Genomic DNA, 26,824 nt, shown 5'->3' with positions numbered 1-26,824 from the left:
GCGTCTGACTGGACCAGAGACTCGGACTCACAGGAGTAACCAAACCAGGTGCCCAACTTCAGGCCCGCGGAGTCCTTCTGTCCCATCAAGACTGGGCCAGGTCCGACTCATGACTCGCTGCAGAAGCAGGGAAGCCTGGTGCAAACAGCCGCTCCTCCAGAACCCTGGACTGAGCGGGGAGCAGGGGCCCCACCTGCCCCAGGACACGTCCCTTCATGATTCCACACTCAAGAAGACGAGGGGGACGTCTCGGCGAATCGCGGTTCTGGAGGCGGGCTCCGACAGGAAGCCGTCAACATCCACGCTGATGAAGACGGGAGGTCCAGGAGGTCAGCCGGGACCAGGTCCGGCTCTGGACTGACATCTGCCGCCGGGGCCACGAGGACCGTCACACCCTGCCCGAGGACCGGCGCGGCTGAGGAGCAGGTGGAGACCATGAAGATGACGGAGGCGCCAACTCACCTCGGTTCCGGGAAGCAGCTAAAGTTGAGCCCCATCCCGGTTCGGAGCGCCGACCATCAGTCCGTCCGCAGCGGGTGAGCGGCACCAGTGGCGGAAACTTTGGCCGGGAGAAGCTCCGCCTCTGCGCTCCGGTCCCGCTGCCTCGGCGGAGACGGCACCGCGGGAGCGTCCAGCCGCAGGTCCACGATGCGCCGTTCCCAGGTCCGGCTGCGGCGGAGTGCGGTCGCGAAAATCCGGACGGAAATCCACGGCGACTCGGAACCGACCGCGCCAGCGAGTGCAGGAGCAGCAGAGAGCGAGCGAGCGAGTCCCCCTCCCCTCTCGCTCGGTCACATGGTGGAGACACAAGAAGCCCCCTGTGATGGAGGGGCGGCGGGAGGGGGACGTGGGGGGAATGATAAAGTTTTCTCCACGTTTTGGCTTCAACAAATGAAGTTGGGCCGCGATGGATCCTGGTGCAGCGGGACCAGAGCCACCGCTCAGGAGGCTCCTGGTTCTGACCCGACAGCTCTCCTGACTCTCTCATGAGTGAGTCTCATCCGGACGCCAGGCCTCGCCGGCCGGTACTGTGACCTGGATGAGACGCACTTCAATCCAGACCCAGAGCTGAAGTGAGTCAGCAGCGTGTGACAATCCGCGGCAGCTAATCCAGCAAGCAGACACATCTGACGCTTTGGAGGAGCTGCGGCACACGAGTGGGAGCAGGCGCTGGAAGGCAGAAGTGAGACTCAAGTGACTCAGAGTGACGTGGAGTCCACTCTGGCTGAACCCCTGCAGATGTCTCCACGCGGCTGCCGTCTCATCTGAGCGGCAGGCTGCTCCTCCTCCCGCATGGTTGACACGCTGAGACCTTTCATCTCAGAGGCAGAGCTGTGATCTTCTGCTCCAGCCAGCTCTCTCATGACCCTGGGAACTCAGGTTGCCTCCCCAGAGACCCGTGGAGACCTCAGCCCTCAGACGCTGGCGGGGTCTGAAGGTGGGGCCCAGGTGCCCGAGGGTCCAGCAGACCAGAGGGAGGAGAGCAGCCTGGGTGGGTGTGGGTGAGTCTGAGCTGCCTGTCAGAGCCCCAGTCCAAACCCCTGAGGCCACACACCCACACACACAGGTCCGTCTCTCTGGCCTCGTGGGGACCTCTCCTGGCTGTCACCCTTTCCCCAGCCTCATCCCCTCATCGCTCACCTGTGTGTGTGTGTGTGTGTCCACACAGGAGGGTGACGGTCAGTGGAGGAGGGACCTCCTGCAGAGGGGTGGGGCCACACGGCTCACTTCCTGTCCGCCTGATGGTTCTGACCCAGCAGCCAGAGCGGTCACGAGAGTCGGGCTCTGGTTCTGATCGAGCATCGACCAGAAGCGGACCTCTTTGGTTCCCGTCACACGGCGCTGTCGCTCGTCCAGAACCACCATCGGGTCCTGGTCAGTTCTCCTCAGAGGTTCTGGTTCTGCTGCAGCGCTGTGGCTCCGACAGGCCTGTTGCGCACGGTACCATCTGGTGGTTGAACCTGGATGTTCACTAAGAGAGAATCACGGACGATGATTCGGAACCACGTGGCGACACCCACACGCTGCTCTGCTGCTGTGGACCCAGGGGCAGCAGAGCCACGCTGCTGAGCCGTCTGAACTTCCATGGACCAGGAGTTCTCCTCAGCTGGAGCCACATGAGCGTGGAGGTCGCCTGCTTATCTCCGGAACATTCCGGCGCATCAGTGAGTGTCCGCCACTCCTGCTGCCTGCGCTGTCGTCTCCATGGCAACTGCAGCACTTGCCGGACCGGACCCGGCCGGGTCAGTGCCGTCCCACGTGACCTTCTGCTGGGCCCCTTGAGAGGACGGGACTCATCAGCCGGGTGGGTCCGGAGGTGAAACAACAAACAGAGAGCAGAGGCGCTGCGCGGGTCAGTGCTCCTCGCGCCACTCGCGAGCCATAACTGAGGCCAAACATGTCACAGCTGCGTTCAGAAGGAAGGTCCGCCGGCAGGGGGCGACTGGCGCCAGCACAGCAGACTGGGACCCGCTGGTCCTGGGTCAGGAGCGCTGCCTCCCACAGGTGTATTTATAGCCGAGCCGGCGCCAAACACAGCCATGAATCAGCCGCAGCGCCGACACCTATTTAATCAGAGTAATGGAGGCCGCTGAGTTGCGCTGCTGAATTATTCACACTGCTGTCGGACCCGGACCAGCGCCGCTCCGACCGGGTCACCTTCGGCAGCGGCAGCAGTCCCAGCAGCGGCCCGGAGCACGGTCGAGGTTGGTCACGTGGTTCTGGGTGATTCAGACCAGAACCTCCAGGAGGAGGCACCACTGGACCGGGCCGCGCTCCAGAATCAGTCACATGACCGTCACAGGAGTTAGCTTAGCATCAGGAGGTGACTTCGCATCAGGAGGTTAGGTAGCATCAGGAGTTAGCTTAGCATCAGGAGGTCGCGTAGCATCAGGAGGTTAGGTAGCATCAGGAGGTGACTTAGCATCAGGAGGTTAGGTAGCATCAGGAGTTAGCGTAGCATCAGGAGGTCGCGTAGCATCAGGAGGTCGCGTAGCATCAGGAGGTGACTTAGCATCAGGAGGTGACTTAGCATCAGGAGTTAGCTTAGCATCAGGAGGTGACTTAGCATCAGGAGGTTAGGTAGCATCAGGAGTTAGCGTAGCATCAGGAGGTCGCGTAGCATCAGGAGGTCGCGTAGCATCAGGAGGTCGCGTAGCATCAGGAGTTAGCTTAGCATCAGGAGGTGACTTAGCATCAGGAGTTAGCTTAGCATCAGGAGGTGACTTAGCATCAGGAGTTAGCTTAGCATCAGGAGGTCACGTAGCACCAGGAGTTAGCTTATCATCAGGAGGTAGCATATCATCCAGCCGCACCGTAACAGCAGGAGACGTTACGGTGCAACGGAAGCCACGCAGGTGAGTCTTTGGTGTTCCAGTGACGGTCTGTGATCCGTGCCGGGCTCCTTCTGTCAGAAGCAGAACTGGGCCGGCGGGAGGAGCCTCCTGCCCTGAGGGGGAATTCTGGGTCAGAACCTCGGGTCAGGACGTGTCCGGGTCCCTGGAGCACTGGCTCAGGTCTCTGGGACGTGAGGTCAGACCGGCCCTCCTGGTTCCAGTCCAAACTGCTGCTGAATAGTCAAGCGCGGGCGACGTGATCCGAGTCCGGATGAAGACCTGATGAAGCGCTTCCAGTCGTCCGCCCTTGGCCTCACACGATGATGGATCCCGCTCTGGTGTCGCTGCTGTCATTGGACCTGGACCCAGTCCACTTCCCGCCTCACTTTGCAATGTTAATGTGGCCACTTGTATCGACAGGCAGCTGAAATTTATGGACCAGGGGTCGCCGGCCGCTTCCTGCCGGTTCTGGAAGCAGCAGCTGCTTCTGCTCCGTCACAGCTTCAGGACGAGGTCCGAGCCACTCGGAGCCGCAGCAAGAAACCAGGATGAGAAAAGAGTCTGGCGCCCAGCAGAACCGCTGAGAGGAGGACAACAGCTCCCCCTGCTGGTCCAGCACTTCACCACATGTCACCGGCCTGACTCGTATCAGCCTGACTCGTCACCAGCCTGACTCGTTACCTGCCTGACTCGTCACCAGTCTGACTCGTCACCTGCCTGACTTGTCACCTGCCTGATTCGTACCTACCTGACTCGTTACCTGCCTGACTCGTCACCCGCCTGACTCGTTACCTGCCTGACTCGTCACCCGCCTGACTCATTACCTACCTGACTCGTACCTGCCTGACTCGTCACCCGCCTGACTCATTACCTACCTGACTCGTACCTGCCTGACTCGTCACCTGCCTGACTCATTACCTACCTGACTCGTACCCGCCTGACTTGTCACCAGCCTGACTCGTCACCCGCCTGACTCGTTACCTGCCTGACTCGTCACCAGCCTGACTCGTCACCTGCCTGACTCGTCACCTGCCTGATTCGTACCTACCTGACTCGTTACCTGCCTGACTCGTCACCAGCCTGACTCGTCACCCGCCTGACTCGTTACCTGCCTGACTCGTCACCCGCCTGACTCATTACCTACCTGACTCGTACCTGCCTGACTCGTCACCCGCCTGACTCATTACCTACCTGACTCGTTACCTGCCTGACTCGTCACCAGCCTGACTCGTCACCCGCCTGACTCGTTACCTGCCTGACTCGTCACCCGCCTGACTCATTACCTACCTGACTCGTACCTGCCTGACTCGTCACCCGCCTGACTCATTACCTACCTGACTCGTACCTGCCTGACTCGTCACCTGCCTGACTCATTACCTACCTGACTCGTACCCGCCTGACTTGTCACCAGCCTGACTCGTCACCCGCCTGACTCGTTACCTGCCTGACTCGTACCCGCCTGACTTGTCACCAGCCTGACTCGTCACCCGCCTGACTCGTTACCTGCCTGACTCGTCACCGGCCTGACTCGTCACCGGCCTGACTCGTCACCAGCCTGACTCGTCACCGGCCTGACTCGTTACCTGCCTGACTCGTCACCAGCCTGACTCGTCACCCGCCTGACTCGTACCAGCCTGACACGTCACCAGCCTGACTCGTCACCTGCCTGACTCATTACCTACCTGACTCGTACCTGCCTGACTCGTCACCTGCGTGACTCATTACCTACCTGACTCGTACCTGCCTGACTTGTCACCCGCCTGACTCGTCACCAGCCTGACTCGTCACCAGCCTGACTCGTCACCTGCCTGACTCGTCACCGGTCTGACTTGTCACTGGTCTGACTCGTCACCTGCCTGACTCATTACCTGACCCGGGCCTGTGTCCGGCCCAGCTTTGACCTGCTCCCTGCAGAGGTGTTCATCACAGGTCTGTTGGTTTTCCGTGGTCCTGAAGCAGCTGGCCAGCGCAGACCACCCTCCAGGCAACAGCGCCGCCTGCTGGCTCTTGAGTGACCCGGCTCCTCCTGCAGTCCGCTCCTGGTTCGGAGGAGCGCGGCTCACGCCAGCGTGGAGCGCAGACTTCCTGCGTCGCCGTGGCGACCGGCTGCTGTTTGTGGTCACCGTCCTGCTCTAGTGAGCAGCAGAGGAGTGGAAAAGCATCACCCGGCTCACCCTGCGAGCCTGCGCCTCCTGATCCTGACTTTAAAAGGACAGCCTCGGGACCACGAGAGGAGCCGGCTCCACCGGAGCGGCACCATCCCCTCTGACGCCGCTGCCTTGTTAGGAGCCGGGCCGAGCCGCGATGTCACTTCCCGTCAGGGCAGAGAGCAGCCGGGGAGCCGGGACAAGGTCCGAGTCACGGTGGCTTCATTCTGAGGAAGACGAGCTCCACAAAGTGGCCGCTCATTGCATGGGCATCGGCATGAGTCGGCATGTTTGTCCTCGCTCCTCTCCTGTGGGCCGAGCCCCCGCAGGCCACGGTTGGTGGGCATCATGAGTGGGGGGAGGGGGGTGGTGGTGAAGGGCGGGCGCTATAAAGCGCAGGAGGAGCCAGCGACGGTGGGGGAGGATGGGACCATGCGGCTGCTGCTGAGGACGGAGCCAGAGAGACGGCTCACCATCATGGAGCAGGAGGACGGCAGGAGGAACAGCAGCAAGTGAGTCTCAGCTGCTCCCACCTGGAGCTGTGGCAGCAGCCCTCACTCACGCTGTGCTCCACAGAGGCCGGAGCTTCATCCGTCGCCTGCAGTGTCTGTCCTCGTCCTCGTCCGCCACAGAGAGGTGAGCAGCGCCCGCCCGCCCGCGTGTGAGAGACTGGGAGTTGAACCTGCCTCCTCCTCCTCCGCAGCAGGCTGACTCTGGAGGACACGCAGGGATGGTCACAGTCGCTGGAGAAGCTTCTGGAGTCCAAATGTGAGTGACCACCACGCGCCAGTCCCCACCCTTCTGACTTGACCTTTGACCCCCAGACGGGCTGGCCACCTTCCGGAGCTTCCTCAAGTCCGAATACAGCGATGAGAACCTGGAGTTCTGGCTCACCTGCGAGGACTACAAGAGGATCAGGTCGTCCTTCCGACAGTCGTCCAGAGCCAAGAAGATCTACGAGCAGTTTGTCAAGGCCGAATCTCCACGAGAGGTAACCGGCGCCGGCGCGCTGCTCTGCCTGACAGGTTAAAGCTCTGTCGTCTCTGCAGATCAACATCGACTACCACACGCGCGAGCAGATCAGGCGCAGCGTCAAGACGCCCAGCATGCAATGCTTCCAGGAGGCCCAGAGGATGGTGTACGCCCTGATGGAGCGGGACTCGTACCCGCGCTTCCTCCGCTCCCACATTTACCGGACTCTGCTGGAGAACCTGTCCGCCGACGCCGCCAAGGGCTGAGACGCCGCGGTGAGGACGTCACGTAGCTAGAGACCACAGCACAGCGCACCAGGGTTAGCATGGCAGCGGCACAGCTCACCCACAGAGGTCACGACCTCTGAGAGGCACCGGGATCCGGTCAAGACACCACAGCTCACCCACAGAGGTCACGACCTCTGAGAGCCACCGGGATCCGGTCAAGACACCACAGCTCACCCACAGAGGTCACGACCTCTGAGAGCCACCGGGATCCGGTCAAGACACCACAGCTCACCCACGGAGGTCACGACCTCTGAGAGGCTCCGGGATCCGGTCAAGACACCACAGCTCACCCACAGAGGTCACGACCTCTGAGAGCCACCGGGATCCGGTCAAGACACCACAGCTCACCCACGGAGGTCACGACCTCTGAGAGGCTCCGGGATCCGGTCAAGACACCACAGCTCACCCACGGAGGTCACGACCTCTCAGAGCCACCGGGATCCGGTCAAGACACCACAGCTCACCCACAGAGGTCACGACCTGAGAGCCACCAGGATCCGGTCAAGACACCACAGCTCACCCACGGAGGTCACGACCTCTGAGAGGCACCAGGATCCGGTCAAGACACCACAGCTCACCCACAGAGGTCACGACCTGAGAGCCACCAGGATCCGGTCAAGACACCACAGCTCACCCACAGAGGTCACGACCTGAGAGCCACCAGGATCCGGTCAAGACACCACAGCTCACCAACAGAGGTCACGACCTCTGAGAGCCACCGGGATCCGGTCAAGACACCACAGCTCACCCACGGAGGTCACGACCTCTCAGAGGCACCGGGATCCGGTCAAGACACCACAGCTCACCCACAGAGGTCATGACCTGAGAGCCACCAGGATCCGGTCAAGACACCACAGCTCACCAACAGAGGTCACGACCTCTGAGAGCCACCGGGATCCGGTCAAGACACCACAGCTCACCCACGGAGGTCACGACCTCTCAGAGGCACCGGGATCCGGTCAAGACACCACAGCTCACCCACAGAGGTCACGACCTCTGAGAGGCACCGGGATCCGGTCAAGACACCACAGCTCACCCATGGAGGTCACGACCTCTGAGAGCCACCGGGATCCGGTCAAGACACCACAGCTCACCCACGGAGGTCACAGGTCACCGCGGCGGTCCTGCCAGAAGGGTCCGTGTTGCTCAGTGGGGTGGGGGCGGAGCGTCACGTGGACTGACCATTGGGAGCGACGGTGACCTTTGACCTGCAGTTATACCCATGTTTGTTTGCTGAGGTGAATAAAAGCGTTTGTTCCGACACACCTGACTGGCTGCACTGGAGCGCCTCCTCTCAGTGTCGCCGTCACATGACAGGTCAGGTGACCTTCAGGGAGCGCCGTCCTCCACAGACATTTGACACAGTCCCCTTCAGCATGAACAAGTGAAGTCGCAGCGTGGCGTCGGGTCTGTCCTGGTCCAGGGACCGGCAGAACCCGGGTCAGAGCCGCCCACGCCTCGCCAGGGCACGGACACCACCTGAACCCATCAGCACGCGCTGCAGCGGACGCAGGTCAACACCAGACGTTTTATTACCAAAATAAGACATTTGCTTCCTTCATGCGTTTGACAGTTTGTTCTGCAGCATCTCACAGCCGGGGGGCGACGCGTCACTTGGCCTCCTGGACCTTCTTGGCGCTCTGCTTCTCCTTGGCCTGCGCACACAAGCGGGGCAGGGTTGGCGGCGGCGCCAGCTCCAGGCCAGGCAGCAGGCCACGCTGCTTACCTTCTCCACCAGGGGGAGCAGCTGCTGGTACTCGGCCAGAGTCTTCAGCAGCTCCATGATGAACGGGAGGTAGTTGTGTTTCCGCCGGATGTTTTCCACCTGAAACAGGAGGCAGGTCATGACATCAGGCCCCGCCCCCCGCCGGCCCCGCCCCCCACCAACCCTGTATCTCTTCAGCTTCAGGTTCTCCTCGTCGATCAGCAGCTGGTACTTGGCGATCTCTGACTGGATGGAGCTGAGGAAGGTGCCGCTCTGGTCCGTGTCCATGGGCTCGTCCTGGAAACACGGCCCACATCAAGCTGGCGCTGCCAGACAGGGGGCGGCGGCGGTGGCTCACCTGGGCCAGCTGAGTCTGCAGCTCGCCGATCCTGCGCTCGTAGATCATCTTCCTGTCCGACACGATGGCCATCAGGTTGAAGCGGATTTCTCCCTCGCTGTACCTGCCGGGCCCACAGCAAGTCAAGGTCAGGTGAAGGTCACAGGCTGGCCTCACAGACACCTTGGTGTTTGAGGCTTTCTGACCGCTGAGACCAAAGCTGGGCTCTCAGAGAAGGGGTTCGACGCAGGTCCTCGTCCAACACAAACAAGCTACTCACTTCTGGATTCTCTTCTCGATGACGGGTCGCACGGCGCCGATCCAGTCGTCCTGGGTGCACACGCCTGAGGAGCGCACACACGGGAAGCAAAGGTCAAAGGTCTCTACAGAACACCCACGACCTGGGCCCGGAAACCTTGAGAGAACCGGACTGACGGCCCGGCGGAGGGTTCAGAGCCACACCTCATCTGGACCCAGGTCCCTGTTGGCAAGAGCCTCACTCCTGCAGCACCAGGTGAAGCTTCACTCCTGCAGCACCAGGTGAAGCCTCAAAACTGCAGCACCAGGTGAAGCCTCACTCCTGCAGCACCAGGTGAAGCTTCACTCCTGCAGCACCAGGTGAAGCTTCACTCCTGCAGCACCAGGTGAAGCCTCACTCCTGCAGCACCAGGTGAAGCCTCACTCCTGCAGCACCAGGTGAAGCTTCACACCTGCAGCACCAGGTGAAGCCTCACTCCTGCAGCACCAGGTGAAGCTTCACTCCTGCAGCACCAGGTGAAGCTTCACTCCTGCAGCACCAGGTGAAGCCTCACTCCTGCAGCACCAGGTGAAACCTCACAGCTGCAGCATCAAGTGAGGCCTCAGGCCTGCATGAATGAAGCCTCACCGCTGCTTCACACCAGGTGAAGCCTCACACCTGCAGCACACACACACTCCTCGTACCCAGGTCGATGGGTCCCTCCCGGAGCCCGTCCAGCTCGTACAACCGGCCATTGACAGGGACGTAGCTGACAAAGTGAAAGGCATCTTCATCCTTGGACGAGGACTTGGCATCAAACTCAAACATCTGCTGCCTGTGGAGAGCAGCAGAGGCGGCGGTTGCAGGTGCATCTTGCCAGGGCCGACACACACACAAGAGTCCACCTGCCAGACGGCGGGACGGGGCTACCTGGCGAAGCTGTTGTGGACCTGCCTGATGACCTCGGAGTTGCTGAGGGCCAAGCCCTTCATCTGCGGACACACAGCAGCATGAGAGCCTGAGCCCGGTCACACACACCCACCTCCTGGGCGCCCAACGCACCGCGGCGTCGAAGCTGTGCGAGAACTCCCTGAACTCAGTCAGCGTGTCGCCCAGCAGCACGTCGGCATGGGCGCAGTTGAGGAGGACGCTGACGATGGCCTGCGTGGCGCAGGCGTTGTTGATCACCTGAGGACCACACACACGCACGCACGCACGCGCCGGGGTTGAAAACAAGATGGGCTCTCGGGCGGAGCCGCGGCCACAGACCTGCTTGGCAAAGAAGATGCGCTCCAGCCTGGAGTCCTGCACGATGGAGCCGGCGGGCTCTTCCCCCGGCTGCCACTTGAACAGGAAGATGAGTCCGTGCACCGGCCTGGAACACAAGCACGCGCTCAGCCTCCCTCCGCATCGCCGGCCGCGCGCGCGCCTTACTTCAGGTTGTCGAAGTTCTCGGGCTCCATGCTCCAGATCTCCTCCACCTGAGCGCCGCGGCATCCTGAATCAGACAAACCCCATTAACGCCGAGGGCCCTTTGGTCGCGTGACGGCGACGACGGTCCGGAGCGCGCGCACGCGGCGCAGAGGCTTCAGCGAGACCGTGTCGCGTCTCCTGACGCCGCGTCTCCACCGACTCGACTCGGGTTCAGAGAGGAAACCTTCTTCTGACGCTGCGAAGGCGACCGTGTCCCGAGCCCAGGTCGCGCGCACGACCAACACGCAACAGCGGCGCGCCCGCTAGCATAGCAGGCTAGTTAGCCGCCGCGCGCGCGCGCTGCTGAGTCACTCACCGAAGCCTTTGATGAGCTCCGTGAAGACCCCCGGGTCGCTCTCCATCAGACACCACTCTCCCGCGCTCCCGGACATGGCGAGCGACTCGGCTTGTTCCGACTGAAAACGCGTGACAGCAGCGAGCTAGCAACCGCCGCAGCCTCGCCGCACTCCCGTGACGTCACCGAGTCTGGCGGGCGCTCGTTTAGTCGAGCAGAGACGGCCGGAGGGGCGGGGCGGGGCGGGGCGGTCACAACACAGCCACCTGGAGAACCGTCATATCCGAGTTGGTTTATTGAAAGCACACCAGACACAGCAGGACCAGGAGACTCCAGCTCCGTCTTGGTCCCAGCAGGCAGCACAACCGCTGCACCGGCTGAAATAAACACGTCAGTCAAAAGCTTAAATACAGAGTAAAACGTCAGTTCAAGTCCCTAAAAACATGTGCGTGACGGCGGCCAGGAGGAGTGCGGCGCTCAGAGGCAGGGCGGTCAGTCATTTGGAGGCCTGGGGCAGGGAGCCGCTCCCGGAAGCCTCCTCGCCGGCGCAGCAGGGGGCGCACTGCTGGATGAGCGGCAGCAGCCGGCCCTGCTGGTGGAGCTGTCGGGTGTCGGTGCCGCCGCCGATGCACTTCCCGTTGACGAAGACTCTGGGAACCTGAGGAGGAGAGAGAGCACCTCAGCATGGACGGCACCAGACCCAGGCGCGGTGGCTCACCGTCCGAGCTCCCGTCACGTGGGCCAGTGCCTCCTGCAGGCGCTGGCCCTCGCTGTGCTGGTCCAGCTCCACCACCCTGTACGCTGTGCCGAGCTCATCGAAGACGTGTTTGGCCATCCTGCAGTAGGGACACGTGGTCTTGGAGAAGATGACCACGCAGTGCTGAGACACCAGATCCTGAGGGGGCACCGGGGTCACACAGAGGTCAGGCATCACGGCACCGACGCACGCGCACACAGACACACACACTCACTCACACACACACAGAGACACACAGACACACACACACACAGCCGCTCACCTCGACATACTGGGCGCACGGCGCCGAGCCAGACTGGGCTCCTGTGGACGAGGTCCAGTTCCCCATCCTGGAATGAAGAGACGCATCACACAGCTGCTTCTGAGGACCAGCGAGCCCCAATAGAGCAGCTACGGCAAGGGTCACCCGGAACAGGGGCATCCTCTGTGGCTGTGAGGACCGGACTGGGCTAATCTGGGATTAGCCAGAGTCACCAAGCAGAGCAGACCGATAGCGTCACGCAGCGACGTCTCCGGACGCGGAACACGCACGTCACACTCTCACTGTTTACTCTGACGTTATCGTTGGTTCGAGCGCACAACAAAGACACCGCGGGCGACAGCATCGATCTGGACCATTCAGTGGTCTCGCTACGTGCCTTGTCAGAGACAATGACCTGCGACATCCGGTCCACGCCGCTCGGGTTCCGGTCCGAAACCACATCGGGAAGAAAGAACAGACGGTCAGGATGCTCTGGACTTTGATCGCTGGATGGAACGTGCGGCTTCGAGAACGAGCGACCGATTCGAACGCGTGTTTTGAGCAGCAGCAGCCTACCTCACTCTGCGACCAGGAAGGGAACGTGACGTACACCGGAAGCCCGCCCGCACACGCATGCGCGACACCTCCTTATGGCAACCCAACAGGGACAAAAGAGGGTGTCACTGCCCTTGTTGTCACTGTAACTGCCAGATGCGGTTGTCACTGCCCTATTTGCTTCTTCATCCCGTTTTGCTTCCAGGGCTCAGTTTTGTGAGGTCATTTCCTGTCCGCATGCGCACATGGGTGTTTCAAGACGTATTTCCTGTCCACATGCGCACATGGGTGCAGCTGCTTGACACATAAATTAGAATCAAATGAGCGCCGTCATTAGGCCACGCCTCACTACACGCTGGTATTTCATCAAGAGAAGCAGAATTTGAATTACTAAAGTACTACGCCGACGTATTAACTGTATTTAACCTTATTTTATATATGTCACATTTGACCTGTATTCAACAATTCGGATATTTTAACAAGATTTCAGATGAAATAATTGGATCTTTCTGTGCAATTTGCACGCAGTTTTCTATCTTGCCTCCGATGTTTTGTATATAAAATAAGTTTAGTCATTTATAAAGAATGTTGGTGTGTTTTCATGTTTTGTTAATAAAATGTAATCCTCATAAAAGTTGTGATTCAATGAAAAAGACGTTTGTCTCGTCAAATGAACCACTGAGACCTCGTAGGCAAGATAGAAAACTGCGTGCAAATTGCACAGAAAGATCCAATTATTTCATCTGAAATCTGTGACAATCAGTGATGTTTGTAAAATGACCACTAGGTGTCGATAGAGAAAAAGAAATAAACAAGAAGAAGGACTAACAGGCTGTAAGATGAACAAATAAACAAGGTGACCATCACAACAGTTTCCTTTGGACGATTCATCAAACAAAACAAAATCTTGTTCAAATATCCCAATTGTTGAATACAAGTCAAATGTAGTGATTGATATAAAATAAGGTTAAAATACAGTTAATACATCGGCGTAGTACTTTAGTAATTCAAATTCTGCTTCTCTTGATGAAATACCAGCGTGTAGTGAGGCGTGGCCTAATGACGGCGCTAATTTGATTCTAATTTATGTGTCAAGCAGCTGCACCCATGTGCGCATGTGGACAGGAAATAACGTCTTGAAGCCAAACGGGATGAAGAAGCAAATAGGGCTGTCACTGCCCTATTTGCTTCTTCTTCTACGCCGACGTATTAACTGTATTTTAACCTTATTTTAAATATATATCACTACATTTGACTTGTATTCAACAATTGGGATATTTTAACAAGATTTCAGATGAAGTAATTGGATCTTTCTGTGCAATTTGCACGCAGTTTTCTATCTTGCCAACGAGGTCTCAGTGGTTCATTTGACGAGACAAACGTCTTTTTCATTGAATCACAACTTTTATGAGGATTACATTTTATTAACAAAACATGAAAACACACCAACATTATTTATAAATGACTAAACTTATTTTATATACAAAACATGAAAACACACCATTATTAACAAATGGCCGAACAGTTCACCAGACAAAACAGACCTTCATCTACTCACCATTATCTGCAACACATTCACTCTCAGGTCTCTCTGATCACGACATTCATTCATTCATAAAGGTTTCCATGTGGTCACAAACGAACATGAAAGGCTCCCTGGCATCAGTGCCATCTCCATTGTCCTCCAGCAGACGCCTCACAGCCTCCTCCTGCTCCTGCTCTGTCATACCATGGAATGCGGGCACCCTCCCTCCACTGACTCTTGAAGACACCTGGGTTTTCATCTCTCCACTGCACAGCCAGGGAGAGATCCTGCACGCTTGTCGACTGATCCTGCAGCAAGGTCAAATAGCACATATTGCCATCACCCCAAAACACAAGATACTATTGCTAGTACTGGTGTTATTCAAGTGCAGGGAAAACCAAAAGTGGATTGTTCCAGGCCCTTCAGCCGAAGAAGAGGCTCAAGTCCACCATGGAGCAGTTCTTTAGCCTCCTGGGTCCAGAAGGCAAATCGCTGACCAGGCCTTTAGAATAATCCAATTCATTCATTATTTGATCAGTACAAGTCAAATGACTGATTGAAATGTTACCTTACCCTTCGATGGAGAACCTCTCCATTAGCTGCACACACCACCACTTGCGGACAGACACCGTGCCACTCTGAAGGACGCATTAAAATTGGATTCAAATGAAGAAGGTCATGTTTTGCTGACTGACACATGATTTAAACTCACCTCAGAAAAGTGAACTGGACGGTCGGTGCAAATGCAGAGAGCGTACTGTCAAATAAAAACAGCTGTTTACATTGAGAGAATGGATGAGATAAATATGCAAGGACATGTTGACCATCAGCATCATGACTCCACAGTGGTTGGAGGAGGTTTGTTGAGGAAAGCCCTCAAAAACACAGCATCACGTCAATTTAGATTTTGAAATAAATGAAGTTGGCTATGACAATTAGATGTGTACATCAAAGTCACTGCCAGTTTTCTCCCGCCATGGTCCAGCATCAAGTGATGTGGCGATTCGTCTAGGAAAGAACAATGAGAGCACAGTTACATCCCATATAACCACGAATTTACCAAATTATTTGAAGGTTCTTACCCACAGCCATTGAACGAGGCTAAAATATGAACTGCTTGTTGCAAGACAAGGCTCCAATACAAACCATGAGCCAGTGAACAAGGCTCCAATACAAACCATGAGCCAGTGAACAAGGCTCCAATACAAACCATGAGCCACAGAACAAGGCTCCAATACAAACCATGAGCCAGTGAACAAGGCTCCAATACAAACCATGAGCCAGTGAACAAGGCTCCAATACAAACCATGAGCCAGTGAACAAGGCTCCAATACAAACCATGAGCCAGTGAACAAGGCTCCAATACAAACCATGAGCCAGTGAACAAGGCTCCAATACAAACCATGAGCCAGTGAACAAGGCTCCAATACAAACCATGAGCCAGTGAACAAGGCTCCAATACAAACCATGAGCCAGTGAACAAGGCTCCAATACAAACCATGAGCCACAGAACAAGGCTCCAATACAAACCATGAGCCAGTGAACAAGGCTCCAATACAAACCATGAGCCAGTGAACAAGGCTCCAATACAAACCATGAGCCAGTGAACAAGGCTCCAATACAAACCATGAGCCAGTGAACAAGGCTCCAATACAAACCATGAGCCAGTGAACAAGGCTCCAATACAAACCATGAGCCAGTGAACAAGGCTCCAATACAAACCATGAGCCAGTGAACAAGGCTCCAATACAAACCATGAGCCACAGAACAAGGCTCCAATACAAACCATGAGCCAGTGAACAAGGCTCCAATACAAACCATGAGCCAGTGAACAAGGCTCCAATACAAACCATGAGCCAGTGAACAAGGCTCCAATACAAACCATGAGCCAGTGAACAAGGCTTATTTCCCCAACGATGCTGTAGGACAGGACCAACGAGGACATTGTTTCATATCCACCTAAAGATTGCTCTATATGACTCATCTCCAAAGCCATGAGGAAGAAGAGCATCTCTTTTTCTTTAGCCAGTAACACCTGCAATGGACACATGTGGATATAACAGTTAGACAGGCTCATAAACATTACAGGAGTCGAATGAATTTGATGAATGATTGTTCACTCAACACATAACAAGTAGTGGTCTGACTGGTTCTGTTGACGACTCCATGCTGGAAACATCACGACATCCTTTGATCTCATGTTGTCCTGGCATTACAAAAACAAGACAGTCATTCCATTTTCATGTGGGAAACATTCAGTCTTAATAGTGAAATCACTCCCCATCAGACCAACTGAGGGCTCTACATGATCCAACTCCCAGGTGGCACGACAAACGTATCCACAATATGAACGTCCTTCCCCTGAGTAAATCAGACATCAATATGTATACACTGTAACTTTTGAATTTGAATTAAAAAAATGACATATGGCTGAGCAGCGTCTTGAATGAGCCTCAGGCAGGCGTTTCTAAAAGAGAATGGATCAAGACAAAGAAATCATTCTATGTTTAAGACCTTATGACTCTTTTAAGTTTCCTTAAATACAAAGATCTAAATAAACACACAGATGAATCCCTGCATCGTGGAAGGCCCAAAGTCCAGAATTCCTGGCCAACAAGACAGAGATTGCCATCTTTGACAATAAGTTCCTTTGCAGGACGACTGGTGTCCAGTACATAGGACAACTAGAATGCAAGACCACACCATGCCACGAGTGAAGATATTAGGATTTAGCTGATGAAATCTTTTTGCCATGGAAAACAGATGGAGATATCACTTGCCAGTTTATCCTGAAGAGGACCCAACTTCTGCTCCCATGTCTCTCCACATGAAGCGTAGAGATGATCATCCTGCTTGTCAGTCCAATATGGGTGGTCAGGCCAAAACGCTATCAGACGACTCAGAGCTAACAACAAAGAAAACATGAGTGGTTGACAAGGTTTTTGAGGTGAAAATGAAGAAGAAACTTGAAATAAAATTCCTACTCTCCAATCTCCTATATGGCCTGAGGCGCTTTATGTTGAGCATCCGGTGCTTCCCATCACTTTTTCTCACTGTTGCCACGCCTTTTGAAGAGATGCTGGTAACAGTGAAGGGACCCTCATGCTGACTGGACATGGCCGCTGAACGAAGCCCATCTTTGGGGCTTCCTGAGACGAGGACATCATCTCCAACATTGACTGTGCACACTCAAACAGACTTTTTCTTCTGTCTTTCCTGAGCCAGTTCAATGTTTTGAAGGACCTATCATGTGAAAATGGTATTAGTTTCTCATGAACAAGATTCTTTGTATCATGAATTGGACACACCTTCTCATTCAGGAGTCTTATCTTATCAACTGTGGTGTCCATGTCTTCCTCTGGACCTCCAACCTCCCATGAATCTCCATCTCACTTCAGGAAAGCGAGGATGTCGGTGAAACATGAGGAAAAACGGAGTGCACTTCGTGGAGGCCTGAAGACAAAGACATTATTATGATGATATTATTATGATTTATGATCACTTCAGATAAAAAAACCCTAAAGACAAGATTGCTCGGACCTGTGAAGTTGTGTTAATGCCATACACGACTGCTGGAAGGTGGATGTCCCAGTCGTCGTGTGACTCGTTGACATATCGTCTCAGAGCCCGCTGGACACTCTGGTTTGTCCTCTCACCCTAAACAGTAAAGGAAAACAACATCTGAACTTAATGGGCCATACTTATCTAACTCACCCATCCATCCATCCATCCATCATCCATCCATCCATCCATCCATCCATCTCTTATCCATCCATCCATCCATCCACCCATCCATCCATCCATCCATCCATCCATCATCCATCCATCCATCTCTTATCCATCCATCCATCCATCCATCCATCCATCCACCCATCCATCCATCATCCATCCATCATCCATCCATCCACCCATCCATCCATCATCCATCCATCCATCATCCATCCATCATCCATCCATCATCCATCCATCCACCCATCCATCCATCATCCATCCATCCATCATCCATCCATCCATCCATCCATCCATCCATCCATCATCCATCCATCCACCCATCCATCCATCATCCATCCATCCATCCATCCTCCACTGCTTATTGTCATTGAGTTGGCATCGATGGCAGCACCTCAGCTGGTACAAAGAAGAGTAACCTTTACACAGCCTTATTTTCACTGAGATAGTTATTGTATCTGAGTACTGACCCAGTCACACACGTCCTCCTTTAAAGTTGACCAGTAATAACCAGCAACTACCTTGTCTCTGCTGGCTCTCACACCACGATGGTTTCCTGTCCCTGGACCATCGTGGCATTCGTGGAGGACAGAGCTCTTTTGCTCCTCAGTGAACACCACCAAACGAAGATATTGCCCATTAGTTCCAGTGTACAACATCCTGCCATCTTCCAAAAGAATCAGTTTAGTAACATTTAAACAGAAACATAACATGTGACATGCATACACCTACAGACACAGACACACTGGTGTCTTTGTCCCTACTTTGACAATGTCTTTAATGTTCCTTTTGTTTGCATCTCTGCTGTTGAGGTGAACATGCATCGATCTAGTTTTTAGATGTGAAGTACCAAGTGTCAATTATTCATAAATATGCCAGGTTTTTTTTTTTTTTGTAGTATTTTATTTTCCAGTTTTCAAAAATGCAAGACAGAACATACATATCCCACCAAATCCCCCGTAACAAAAAACAAAAACACAAAAGGGTGCACTCCATACACAAAAGAAAATCTATATATGATCCTTTCAGGCGTTCATACATTATATTACAGAGAGAACATTACAGTCCAGAGGTGTCTAGAGTCATCCGTGCGATGTAATATACATTAAAAATGGCTGCCAAATCCGTTTAAACTTTTCAGTTCTACCTGCTAAAGCATAGCGAATATTCTCCATGTAAAGGGTATTTGAAAATTCCATCAGCCATATGTCAGAGCGAGGTGGAACTTCTTTATTCCAGTACTGCAGAATAGTCTTTTTTGCCAGAACCATGCGATATGAAACTGCCACTCTTTGATAATTAGTTAAATCTTCCATTTGTTGTGAGCTACCTCAAATGGCCGTTCCAGGGTTAGGAGATAAATCTCTACACAAAACCTCAGAGCAAATCTGAAATATTTCTTCCCAGTACTGAGTGAGTTTAGGGCAGAAAAATAACATATGACCTAAAGTTCCCTCAGACTGTTTGCATTTGATACATCACGGAGATGTGGATGGGTAAAATGAGTGAAGCTTCACTCTAGAGTCATGAAGCCTGTGTACTACCTTATATTGGATCAACTGGTGCCTTGAGTTTACTGAACAAGAGTGGATGTTGTTATTTCTCTTCCTATTTCACCTTCCCATAAGGCCCTGTGGTGTTCAGGACTCGGTGTCATAGAAGAGTCACATACGTTTACAAACAAAGATGCCAGGTGCTTTGGAGAAGGTTTGGTTATTATAATCGATTCAAGTTCTTCCAGGGGGGAGTAGACTTCAAAATGTGAAATATTATTTTGAACAAAACTCCTGATTTGTAAGTATCGAAAAAAATCTGATGTATGAAGTGTATACTTTTGCTGTAATTGGGCAAATGATGCAAAAACATGATCGATATACAGATCATTAATGGTGACTAGTCCTTTTCTTTTCCACACCAAAAAACCAGCATCTAGTTTTGAGGGAGGGAATAAATGATGATGACAAATTGGGGCCAAACTCGAAGTTTCAGGCAGCCGAGAGTTGTTTTTAATTTGTTTCCATAGCTTTAAAGAGTTTTTAACAATAAAGCCAAGCTCTTTCTGGGCTTTGGTCTTCCCTCCTTTCATATGTAGCAAGGCTGGGAGGGAAGTATCTATTCGATTTTGCTCAATAGCAACCCAAGGTGGAGTGATGTCCTTGACATCACCAGGAAATGCATTATTCCAATAAATAAGAGCGTGAGCGTTTGCTGCCCAGTAGTAGTGTTGGAATACAGGAAGAGCCAGGCCGCCGAGTTTTTTACATTTACAAATATGTTTCTCACCTATTCCATGACTTTTGGAACCCCAAACAAAAGCCAATATAATCGAATCCAAAGTTTTGAAGAATGTTTTGGGAACGAAAATTGGCACATTTTGAAATCCATAAAGGAACCGAGGCAATGTGACCATTTGTATAGCATTGACTCTGCCGATCATTGACATTGGGAGTGTTTGCCAGTATTCTATATTATTTCGCAGTTGGTTGACTACTTTTACACAGTTGAAATCATACAAACAATCTGACTGTTTACTCACAGTAATTCCCAGATATTTTATTTGGTCAGTTATCTTGACTGGTAGCACCATTGCCCAGAGGCATTAATTCACATTTCTGCCAGTTCACTGTGTATCCAGACATATTTCCAACTCTTTCAATGAGATCCAGCAGCGCTGGGATAGATTCTTCAATTTGTGCTAGAAACAATATAATGTCATCAGCGTACAAAGCCATGTGGTGATCCATTTTCCCCAGATGTATCGGGGTAATATACCGGCTGTGTCTAATACTAATTGCCAATGGTTCAATGCACAAAGCCAATAATAGAGGGCTCAATGGGCATCCCTGGCGAACTCCACGCTGAAGATTAAATGACATAGATCGGTCCCAGTTGGTTAGAATTGCTGCAGTCGGGGACAAATATAGCATCTCAACCCAAGAAGCAAAACTCTCGCCTGAGCCAAATTTTTTAATGGTTGATCGAAAGCTTTGTGTGCATCAAGTGCAAGGATGGCAGACTTTGAATCTTTGCTCCATTTATGATTAACAATATTTAATAGTCTGCGTACATTAAAAAATGAAAATCTCCTGGGAATCAAACCCGTCTGGTCAAGGTGTATTATAGTGGATATGTGTTCATTTAACCTAGGAGCTAAAATCTTCGTAAATATTTTGAGATCACAATTTAAAAGCGAAATTGGTCGATATGATGAAGGATCAGTTTCAACTTTGTCTTTTTTTAGCAGCAAGGATATATTGGCATCATACAAAGAACGTGGTAATCTTTTGTTTTTCATTGATTCTTGAAACATTCTGAGCAACAAGGGAGCCACCTCCTCTGCATATGCTTTCTAAAACTCAACACAATACCCATCCGGCCCACTTGACTTGCCATTTGGAAATTCTTTTATTGCGTTCAGGACCTCCTGTAATGATATTTCAGCAGTGAGTTTCTCCCGTGCCTCATCTTGTAATTGTGGAAGAGGAATTGAACTTATTTCTGTTTCAGTGACTATGTTTTGGGAGGTGTATAGATCTGAGTAGAATCTCTTCAAACAATCATTGATCTCCTGATGGTCAGTGATGATGGTGCCCTCAGGTGATGAAAGTTGAAGTATTGCTCTACTGGCTTGCCTTCCTCTCAACTGCCGAGCAAGTAAAGATGTGGGTTTGTCCCCCAATTCAAAGTGTTTATGTTTGATTTTTAAAAGCATCGTGTTCACCTGATCAGTAAGAATAGTGTTATATTCATGCCTGAGCTTGACAATAGTTTTGAGTGTTGCTGTAGATGGATTTTCTCTATATTGTATCTCAGCTTTTGTCATTTCTTGATCAATTTCAACTAACCTGGCTCTTCTTTGCTTTGTTTTCATGGCTTCATCAGATATCACAGTCCCTCCAATAACCACTTGAAAAGCTTCCCACAATGTTGAATCAGAAACATCCCCTTTGTCGTTCAGCTTAATAGAATCATTGATCTGCTTTGCACAGATGTCTAAAAACTCTTCATTCTTGAGTAGATTAGGGTTCAAACGCCAATTGTATTGTGCTTTCTTCAAACCAAAATCAACGCTTATCATAACTGGGCTATGATCTGAAATGAGTATGTTATAATATTTCGATGAGGAGACAGAGTCAATCAAAAAATAATCGATCCGTGTGTAGGTTTTGGAAAAAAAAGAATCATCTCTCTGAGTGGGATGTTGAATCCTCCAGATATCAATCAGATTCATGGACTTCTTTAAATGATTTAAAACGATTGTGGAGTCAAGTGGGCTTTTTGAATGTGTGGAGGACCTGTCCAGTGTTGTATCCAAGACACAATTGAAATCAGCCCCTGAAATCAAAGTTGTTTTGGATATGTCAGGAATACGTTTGAAAATGCTCCGAAAAAACCCAGGGTTATCGAAATTGGGAGCATAGATATTCAATAATGTCACATGACACACGTCAAAATGGTGCCTGTCACGATTACAAAGCGACCATTTGGGTCTGTTTGGGTCGATATATGATTGAAGGGAACATTCCTTCCGATTAATATTGCCACACCGCGTGCTTTGGCAGAGCATGTTGATTGATACGTTTGCCTTACCCATCCACATCTCAGTTTCAAAACTGCTGTCTGCTCAATATGTGTCTCTTGTAGAAATATTATATCCGTGTGCAAACTGTGGAGATGAGCGAACACCTTGGCCCTTTTAACAGGGTTATTTAGAGCCTTCACATTCCAAGAACATATATTCATGTTTTTACCAATGACATTACTAGAACCACCCCTGTTGTCAATTATTCAACTTATTGGATCTCACTGCACAAGAATTCAATGGAGTGCAACAAAAAAAGAACAGAAGAGAAACTCAAGTGTACCCCAAATCCCCTGGTCCCCTGCCCCCTAGAGAACTGAGACAGGTGAAACCCCCATCAGGATGGACATGCTGGGTCATGGACCCGAACATAGCTCTGGTGAACGATCCGAAAAAGAGCTGCACATGAGACAAAGGCCCAACACCACACTGACATTTCCATCAAAATATAAAATAACTGAAGAAAAAAACTAAAAGATTAAATCACCTTATAATGAGTACTAGCATCGGCTAAAAACCTTACTGCCTTAAACAATGTTAAAAATAAATGTCACTTCTTTTTGTCGTTCCTATCAACATTCATGTAGACACACACGCACCCTCACACACACCGATACACACACAACACCAAGTTTGCTCATGACGGTAAACTTAAACAACAAACAAAAAAGTGCAAAAGTTGTGCAAAGAAAAGGTGGAGAAAAGACACGCTACCACGTCGTTTCAGTTTAGTCCGTTGCAGCACCAGCAGTATGGATGTGTTGATCAACATAAATCTCTGCATCGCGAGGCAAGTTGAATACTTTGGTCTCACCGCCGTGCGTCAAGATGAGGCGAGCAGGGACTAAAGATCCGTTTGGCACACCAGCCTGGCGCAGCTTCTGCCTAACGTTGTCAAACTCCTTCCGATCCTTCATCCATGTGCACGGTCCACTTTGATTCCGTCGGGAAAGTGCTCCGCTCCACCGCAGTAGTTTCGGGAGGAAATCCGCAACAAACGAAGGAGGCGCGCCTTTCTCAATCTTCTCTGGGAGACCAATTATCTTGATGTTTTGCCGCCGTGAACGTCCCTCCAAGTCACACAGTTTGGCACTTAGAATCCTGTTCTGTTTGGTCAACTGTTCACAGCACTTCTCCAACTCCGTGACGCGCCCGTCATGCTCCTCTCGTGTCGCTTCCAGGCTTACAATGCGAGACGTGTTCGCTGCTCAGGCAGTTTTCATACCTTCGAGAGAGGCCTCCAGGTCATCGAGCCTTCCGTCCATGGAGTGTTCCATGCGCTTGATAGGCTCCAGTACGAGCGAAGGAGGGCCTGAAGCCTCAGGTGTTCCCTCGTGACTCCACGAGCTAGGCGAGCTAACGCTAGTTAGCTCGGTCGGTTGACCCTCGTCTTCGCTTTCAGAGCGAGTTGCTGCAACCTTCTGTGACTTGTTCTTGCTTTTTGTCATATTGTCAGCCTCTTCAAAGCGTTTTCTGTCGTCGAGGTGATGATGGAAATCGTTTTCAACAGTTTATATAAGTCAGCGTGGAGGAGCCACAAAAAATACGACCTACTCCATCAGGTGCTCACCAGCGCCCCCGCCTGTTTTTTTGTATTAAATACAGTTATTAACTGGAATTAACACGTCATTAATATAAGAATAATATGCCTCAATTTATTTTTGCACTGTATGTTATAGAGCATAAAAGGTCATTAGAAATACGATGACTGACTAAAATGACGGCCAATGTTGCTGTTTCCTGTCAAGTGAGTTGTTAGTTTCATACCTTTCAATATAAAGCTGCGAGCAGCAAATCTTGTTTGTCAATCTTTGACCAGCTGGAGTCAAAGACGCCGGTCAAGAGAAACTCCCTGAAAGGCTTGAGGTCCTCAACATTCTTCATCTTTGGCGGCAGATGTGGAGCACAACCTGCTTCTCTCCATGATTCGATGAAGTCCACGTGGGTGCAGTGACGTAGGCAAGTGATGCTAACTCATCAATTAGCATCACTTCATAAATTATGCGCATGTGGACAGGAAATGACGTCATAAAACGGAGCCCTGGAAGCAAAACGGGATGAAGAAGCAAAGAGGGCAGTGACAGCAGTGACAGGCAGGGTTGCCAGGTTGGGTGGTCTTCCGCTCAGGCCCGCCTCTGTAGAACACGCACGGCTGGACAACACCGCGCTCTGCAGATTCATTACATTTGGGCTGGTTTTCACAACCTCCAGCAGGTGTTTCGTGATTGGTTCATCAGCTGCCAGCCTTCAACGTTATTGGTCAGCGACGGTTTACAGTGAACCAATCAGAGCAGCGACTTTAACCATTCTACATGACCGAGGTCAGTTAGCGTGAAAGCTTTTTTTTTTTTTTTTCCACAAACATAAAATAAAATGAACATGAACATAGAAAGCCGTAAATTCATATAATATGAAGTATAACACCAGTGAAACGACGGAGACAAAACAAAGCAAAAAATCAAACAAAGAGTGTCACAAAACACTGGTGTGTTTTCATGAAAAATGTGGAGGGTTTTCACGGCGCGTCATCAAACCCGGCAGCCGCCATGTTGGAGATCCTCACTGCTCAGCACAGAGCGGTACCGAAGGCCATGCTGCAGCGTTTCCTTGTAAAGTGCTGAATTACGCTGGTGTTTTGGATTGTACGAATCGTTCCCATCGTGAGAAACATTTGGAATTTTATCCACTTCCAAAAGTGATGACAAACCAAGGAGAACAATGCCAGTACTTGTAGGAAGAGAGGAGGAGCTTGTGGTTAGCGAAGCTGAAGCAGGACCTTGGAGGCCAAACTGTGGATTAAAAAAGAAAAAGTGCAGCCTAAATGACTGTTCATTTGCATTGTATTGCCGTGGAAGACTTTTATCAGAACATGTTTATTGATGCCAACCCACACAGTTTTCAGAACGTTCCCTGAAAAAGCTCTCTCTCTCACACACACACAGTCATCAAAATGTTTAAATACGTCACATTCTCATATGAGGTGACTCGGTATAACAGTTCCCTGACTCGTCCGCACACCACGCACGACGAGCCTTTCTGAGGTTTTCCATCTCACTCCAGTCACAGCCTATGGGGGTGTTGACAAAGAGGAGCTCCAACATGGCGGCTCCTGGGCTGGATGACGCGGCCATGACGCGCACTGAAAACCCTCTCTATATAGATATAGTGTTGGTACCATGTTTGGTCCACGTGTGACCCCGGGTGTCTCATGTGTCTATGAGAACGATTGATCTAAAAGGTAAACCTCGACCAGAGTGGCGTCCTTGCTCCTTCGTCATACATCGTCACACTTCATGGTGGCAGCGGTAAACACCTGAGAGAAGCCAGGACAGAGCCAAAGGACTGTCTGGGGATAATGGCTGTGGTCATTCAAGCAAGGTGAATCCGAAGCGGAGGACTTGCCGCACCATGGCGTCGCATCTCCCGATGATCAACTGGTCCGACCCAGATGGGTGCGAGGCTGCTTCACTATTGAAACAAAAAAGGTGTCTGTATTTAGAAGAGAAGAAATAACAGACACTGCCAAACAAAGGAGACCCATCTGTCGTGGCATTGGACATGAAGACTCGACGCAAGTGGCCTCAGTGAACACGATCAAAAATGATCAATTGTGGGAGTATTGTGAAGGTCAGCTAAAGCTGAACGTGAACTTCAGAATTCACGGACCACACTTGATGCAATACAGACAGAGGTCGGGTGAGGGCATCCATGACTCTGTGACCAGAGCCAGAAGTCAGGCATCATCACCGCACACCTCATGATGCTCTGAGCAATGACTCGTACAGCAAACCCAAAGCTGATGTGCTGGCAGAAGGTGGACATATGAAGCCTTGTCTGCAGGGTATGAGCCACTGCAGAAGTTGAATATGCCACACAGTGAGAAAAGACAGGCATTTGAAAGAGGACGCACGTGTGGGAATCAAACACAAACCACCTCAATGTCCTGCTGAGAATGATGAGCGTTCAGCGTGTGGCACTAAAGGTCCTGGGGCAAGGTGCTGCAAGAAGACCAACAGACCAAGACAGCACATGAACATGCAGCAGAACGGAGGAGTCGCTCAAGACCACCACCTAACAGGCAACACCAAGAAAAACCAAGAAGGGAGTCTCATGCTGATCCCATTGAAGATGAAGATGCTAAAGGAACACGCACATTTCCAAAACAAACCATAGCAATAATACATTTCTCTCCTGAGAAACAGGACGTTCTGCCAAAGACCACGGACTCAGTGCACTGACAGAACTTGTACACAGAGAGTTTACACAGAGATAAACTTGCAGTGGAAGCTGGAGTGATGCTCTGCTCGGAGCTTCGATGACTCGATGGTGGTCTGCTGGGCAGGAAGAGACTGAAGCAGCTGGTCAGGAGCTCTGTCCTGGGCTGTGCTCTGGACTCTGTGGAGGAGGTGAGTGAGAGGAGCGTGTTGGCCAAGCTCACCTCCATCATGGACAACAGCTCTCACCCACTGAATCAGAGCCCAGAGGATCTGAGCAGCTCAACCTCAGTGCAGGAAGGAGCACCACCACAGGTCCTTCATCCCGACTGTGTAGAGCCGACCGTCGTCATGGATACATCCTTTGCACCAACAACTCAAGAGATGCTGTGACGGTGAATTCCTCCTTTGTGAGATCGTCCCGTCCCGTCC

The 26,824-nt window shown here is 51.8% G+C and overlaps 4 protein-coding genes and 1 long non-coding RNA gene across 9 annotated transcripts in view; 1 reads left to right on the top strand and 4 right to left on the bottom strand.

Moving 5' to 3' along the window:
* LOC128758175 (BMP/retinoic acid-inducible neural-specific protein 3-like) overlaps positions 1-1,916 on the bottom strand; it is an 11,564-nt gene extending 9,648 nt beyond the window's left edge. Inside the window, exon 1 of the mRNA XM_053864073.1 lies at positions 463-1,916. The gene's annotated coding sequence lies outside the window, so the exon portion shown is untranslated. The remainder of the gene's footprint in view (positions 1-462) is intronic.
* A 3,990-nt stretch (positions 1,917-5,906) lies between these two features.
* Positions 5,907-7,984, top strand: LOC128758250 (regulator of G-protein signaling 13-like). The gene is made up of 5 exons (XM_053864230.1): positions 5,907-5,994; positions 6,059-6,118; positions 6,186-6,250; positions 6,307-6,473; positions 6,532-7,984. The coding sequence occupies exons 1-5, from the start codon at positions 5,915-5,917 to the stop codon at positions 6,718-6,720; spliced, it is 561 nt and encodes a 186-aa protein (XP_053720205.1). The 5' UTR covers positions 5,907-5,914; the 3' UTR covers positions 6,721-7,984.
* Positions 7,985-8,250: 266 nt separating this feature from the next.
* Positions 8,251-11,005, bottom strand: uchl5 (ubiquitin carboxyl-terminal hydrolase L5). Of its 2 annotated transcripts, XM_053864122.1 has the most exons (11): positions 10,811-11,005; positions 10,456-10,519; positions 10,291-10,396; positions 10,084-10,209; positions 9,952-10,013; positions 9,726-9,856; positions 9,064-9,127; positions 8,805-8,907; positions 8,630-8,743; positions 8,468-8,566; positions 8,251-8,396 (listed from the first exon to the last, which is right to left on the bottom strand). In XM_053864122.1, exons 1-11 carry the CDS (start codon positions 10,884-10,886, stop codon positions 8,352-8,354), a joined length of 990 nt encoding a protein of 329 aa, XP_053720097.1. In that variant the 5' UTR covers positions 10,887-11,005; the 3' UTR covers positions 8,251-8,351. The 2 variants fall into 2 exon arrangements, with proteins under 2 accessions (XP_053720097.1, XP_053720090.1); XM_053864115.1 differs by having other exon boundaries at positions 10,084-10,396; positions 10,811-10,964.
* A 71-nt stretch (positions 11,006-11,076) lies between these two features.
* Positions 11,077-12,567, bottom strand: glrx2 (glutaredoxin 2). 4 transcript variants are annotated; one of them, XM_053864254.1, is made up of 4 exons: positions 12,364-12,567; positions 11,809-11,875; positions 11,508-11,684; positions 11,077-11,447 (listed from the first exon to the last, which is right to left on the bottom strand). In XM_053864254.1, exons 1-4 carry the CDS (start codon positions 12,420-12,422, stop codon positions 11,286-11,288), a joined length of 465 nt encoding a protein of 154 aa, XP_053720229.1. In that variant the 5' UTR covers positions 12,423-12,567; the 3' UTR covers positions 11,077-11,285. The 4 variants fall into 4 exon arrangements, with proteins under 4 accessions (XP_053720229.1, XP_053720220.1, XP_053720231.1 ...); XM_053864245.1 differs by lacking the exon at positions 12,364-12,567 and adding an exon at positions 12,185-12,357; XM_053864256.1 differs by lacking the exon at positions 12,364-12,567 and adding an exon at positions 12,203-12,357.
* A 1,209-nt stretch (positions 12,568-13,776) lies between these two features.
* LOC128758308 (uncharacterized) lies at positions 13,777-15,136 on the bottom strand. Its single transcript, XR_008414484.1, has 3 exons — positions 14,580-15,136; positions 14,441-14,505; positions 13,777-14,369 (listed from the first exon to the last, which is right to left on the bottom strand). It is a non-coding gene; the product is annotated as an uncharacterized LOC128758308 (long non-coding RNA).
* Between the last annotated feature and the right edge of the window lie 11,688 nt (positions 15,137-26,824).

The sequence above is a fragment of the Synchiropus splendidus genome, chromosome 1 (assembly GCF_027744825.2).
Source record: "Synchiropus splendidus isolate RoL2022-P1 chromosome 1, RoL_Sspl_1.0, whole genome shotgun sequence".
NCBI classification, from domain to species: domain Eukaryota; kingdom Metazoa; phylum Chordata; class Actinopteri; order Syngnathiformes; family Callionymidae; genus Synchiropus; species Synchiropus splendidus.
This window is presented reverse-complemented; position numbering and strand designations above follow the sequence as displayed.

Excerpts from the sequence above, each read along its gene's own strand:
- glrx2 (XM_053864245.1), bottom strand. The coding sequence starts at position 12,249 with ATGTGGTTTCGGACCGGAACCCGAGCGGCGTGGACCGGATGTCGCAGG. Across the intron at positions 11,876-12,184 it reads AGGTCATTGTCTCTGACAAG|GATGGGGAACTGGACCTCGT; the intron begins GCACGTAGCGAG and ends TCTTCATTCCAG. Across the intron at positions 11,448-11,507 it reads ACGTGACGGGAGCTCGGACG|GTTCCCAGAGTCTTCGTCAA; the intron begins GTGAGCCACCGC and ends TCTCCTCCTCAG.
- uchl5 (XM_053864115.1), bottom strand. The coding sequence starts at position 10,886 with ATGTCCGGGAGCGCGGGAGAGTGGTGTCTGATGGAGAGCGACCCGGGG. Across the intron at positions 10,520-10,810 it reads GGAGCTCATCAAAGGCTTCG|GATGCCGCGGCGCTCAGGTG; the intron begins GTGAGTGACTCA and ends TGTCTGATTCAG. Across the intron at positions 8,908-9,063 it reads ATCGAGAAGAGAATCCAGAA|GTACAGCGAGGGAGAAATCC; the intron begins GTGAGTAGCTTG and ends TGGGCCCGGCAG.
- LOC128758250 (XM_053864230.1), top strand. The coding sequence starts at position 5,915 with ATGCGGCTGCTGCTGAGGACGGAGCCAGAGAGACGGCTCACCATCATG. Across the intron at positions 5,995-6,058 it reads GGCAGGAGGAACAGCAGCAA|AGGCCGGAGCTTCATCCGTC; the intron begins GTGAGTCTCAGC and ends TGTGCTCCACAG. Across the intron at positions 6,251-6,306 it reads GAAGCTTCTGGAGTCCAAAT|ACGGGCTGGCCACCTTCCGG; the intron begins GTGAGTGACCAC and ends TTTGACCCCCAG.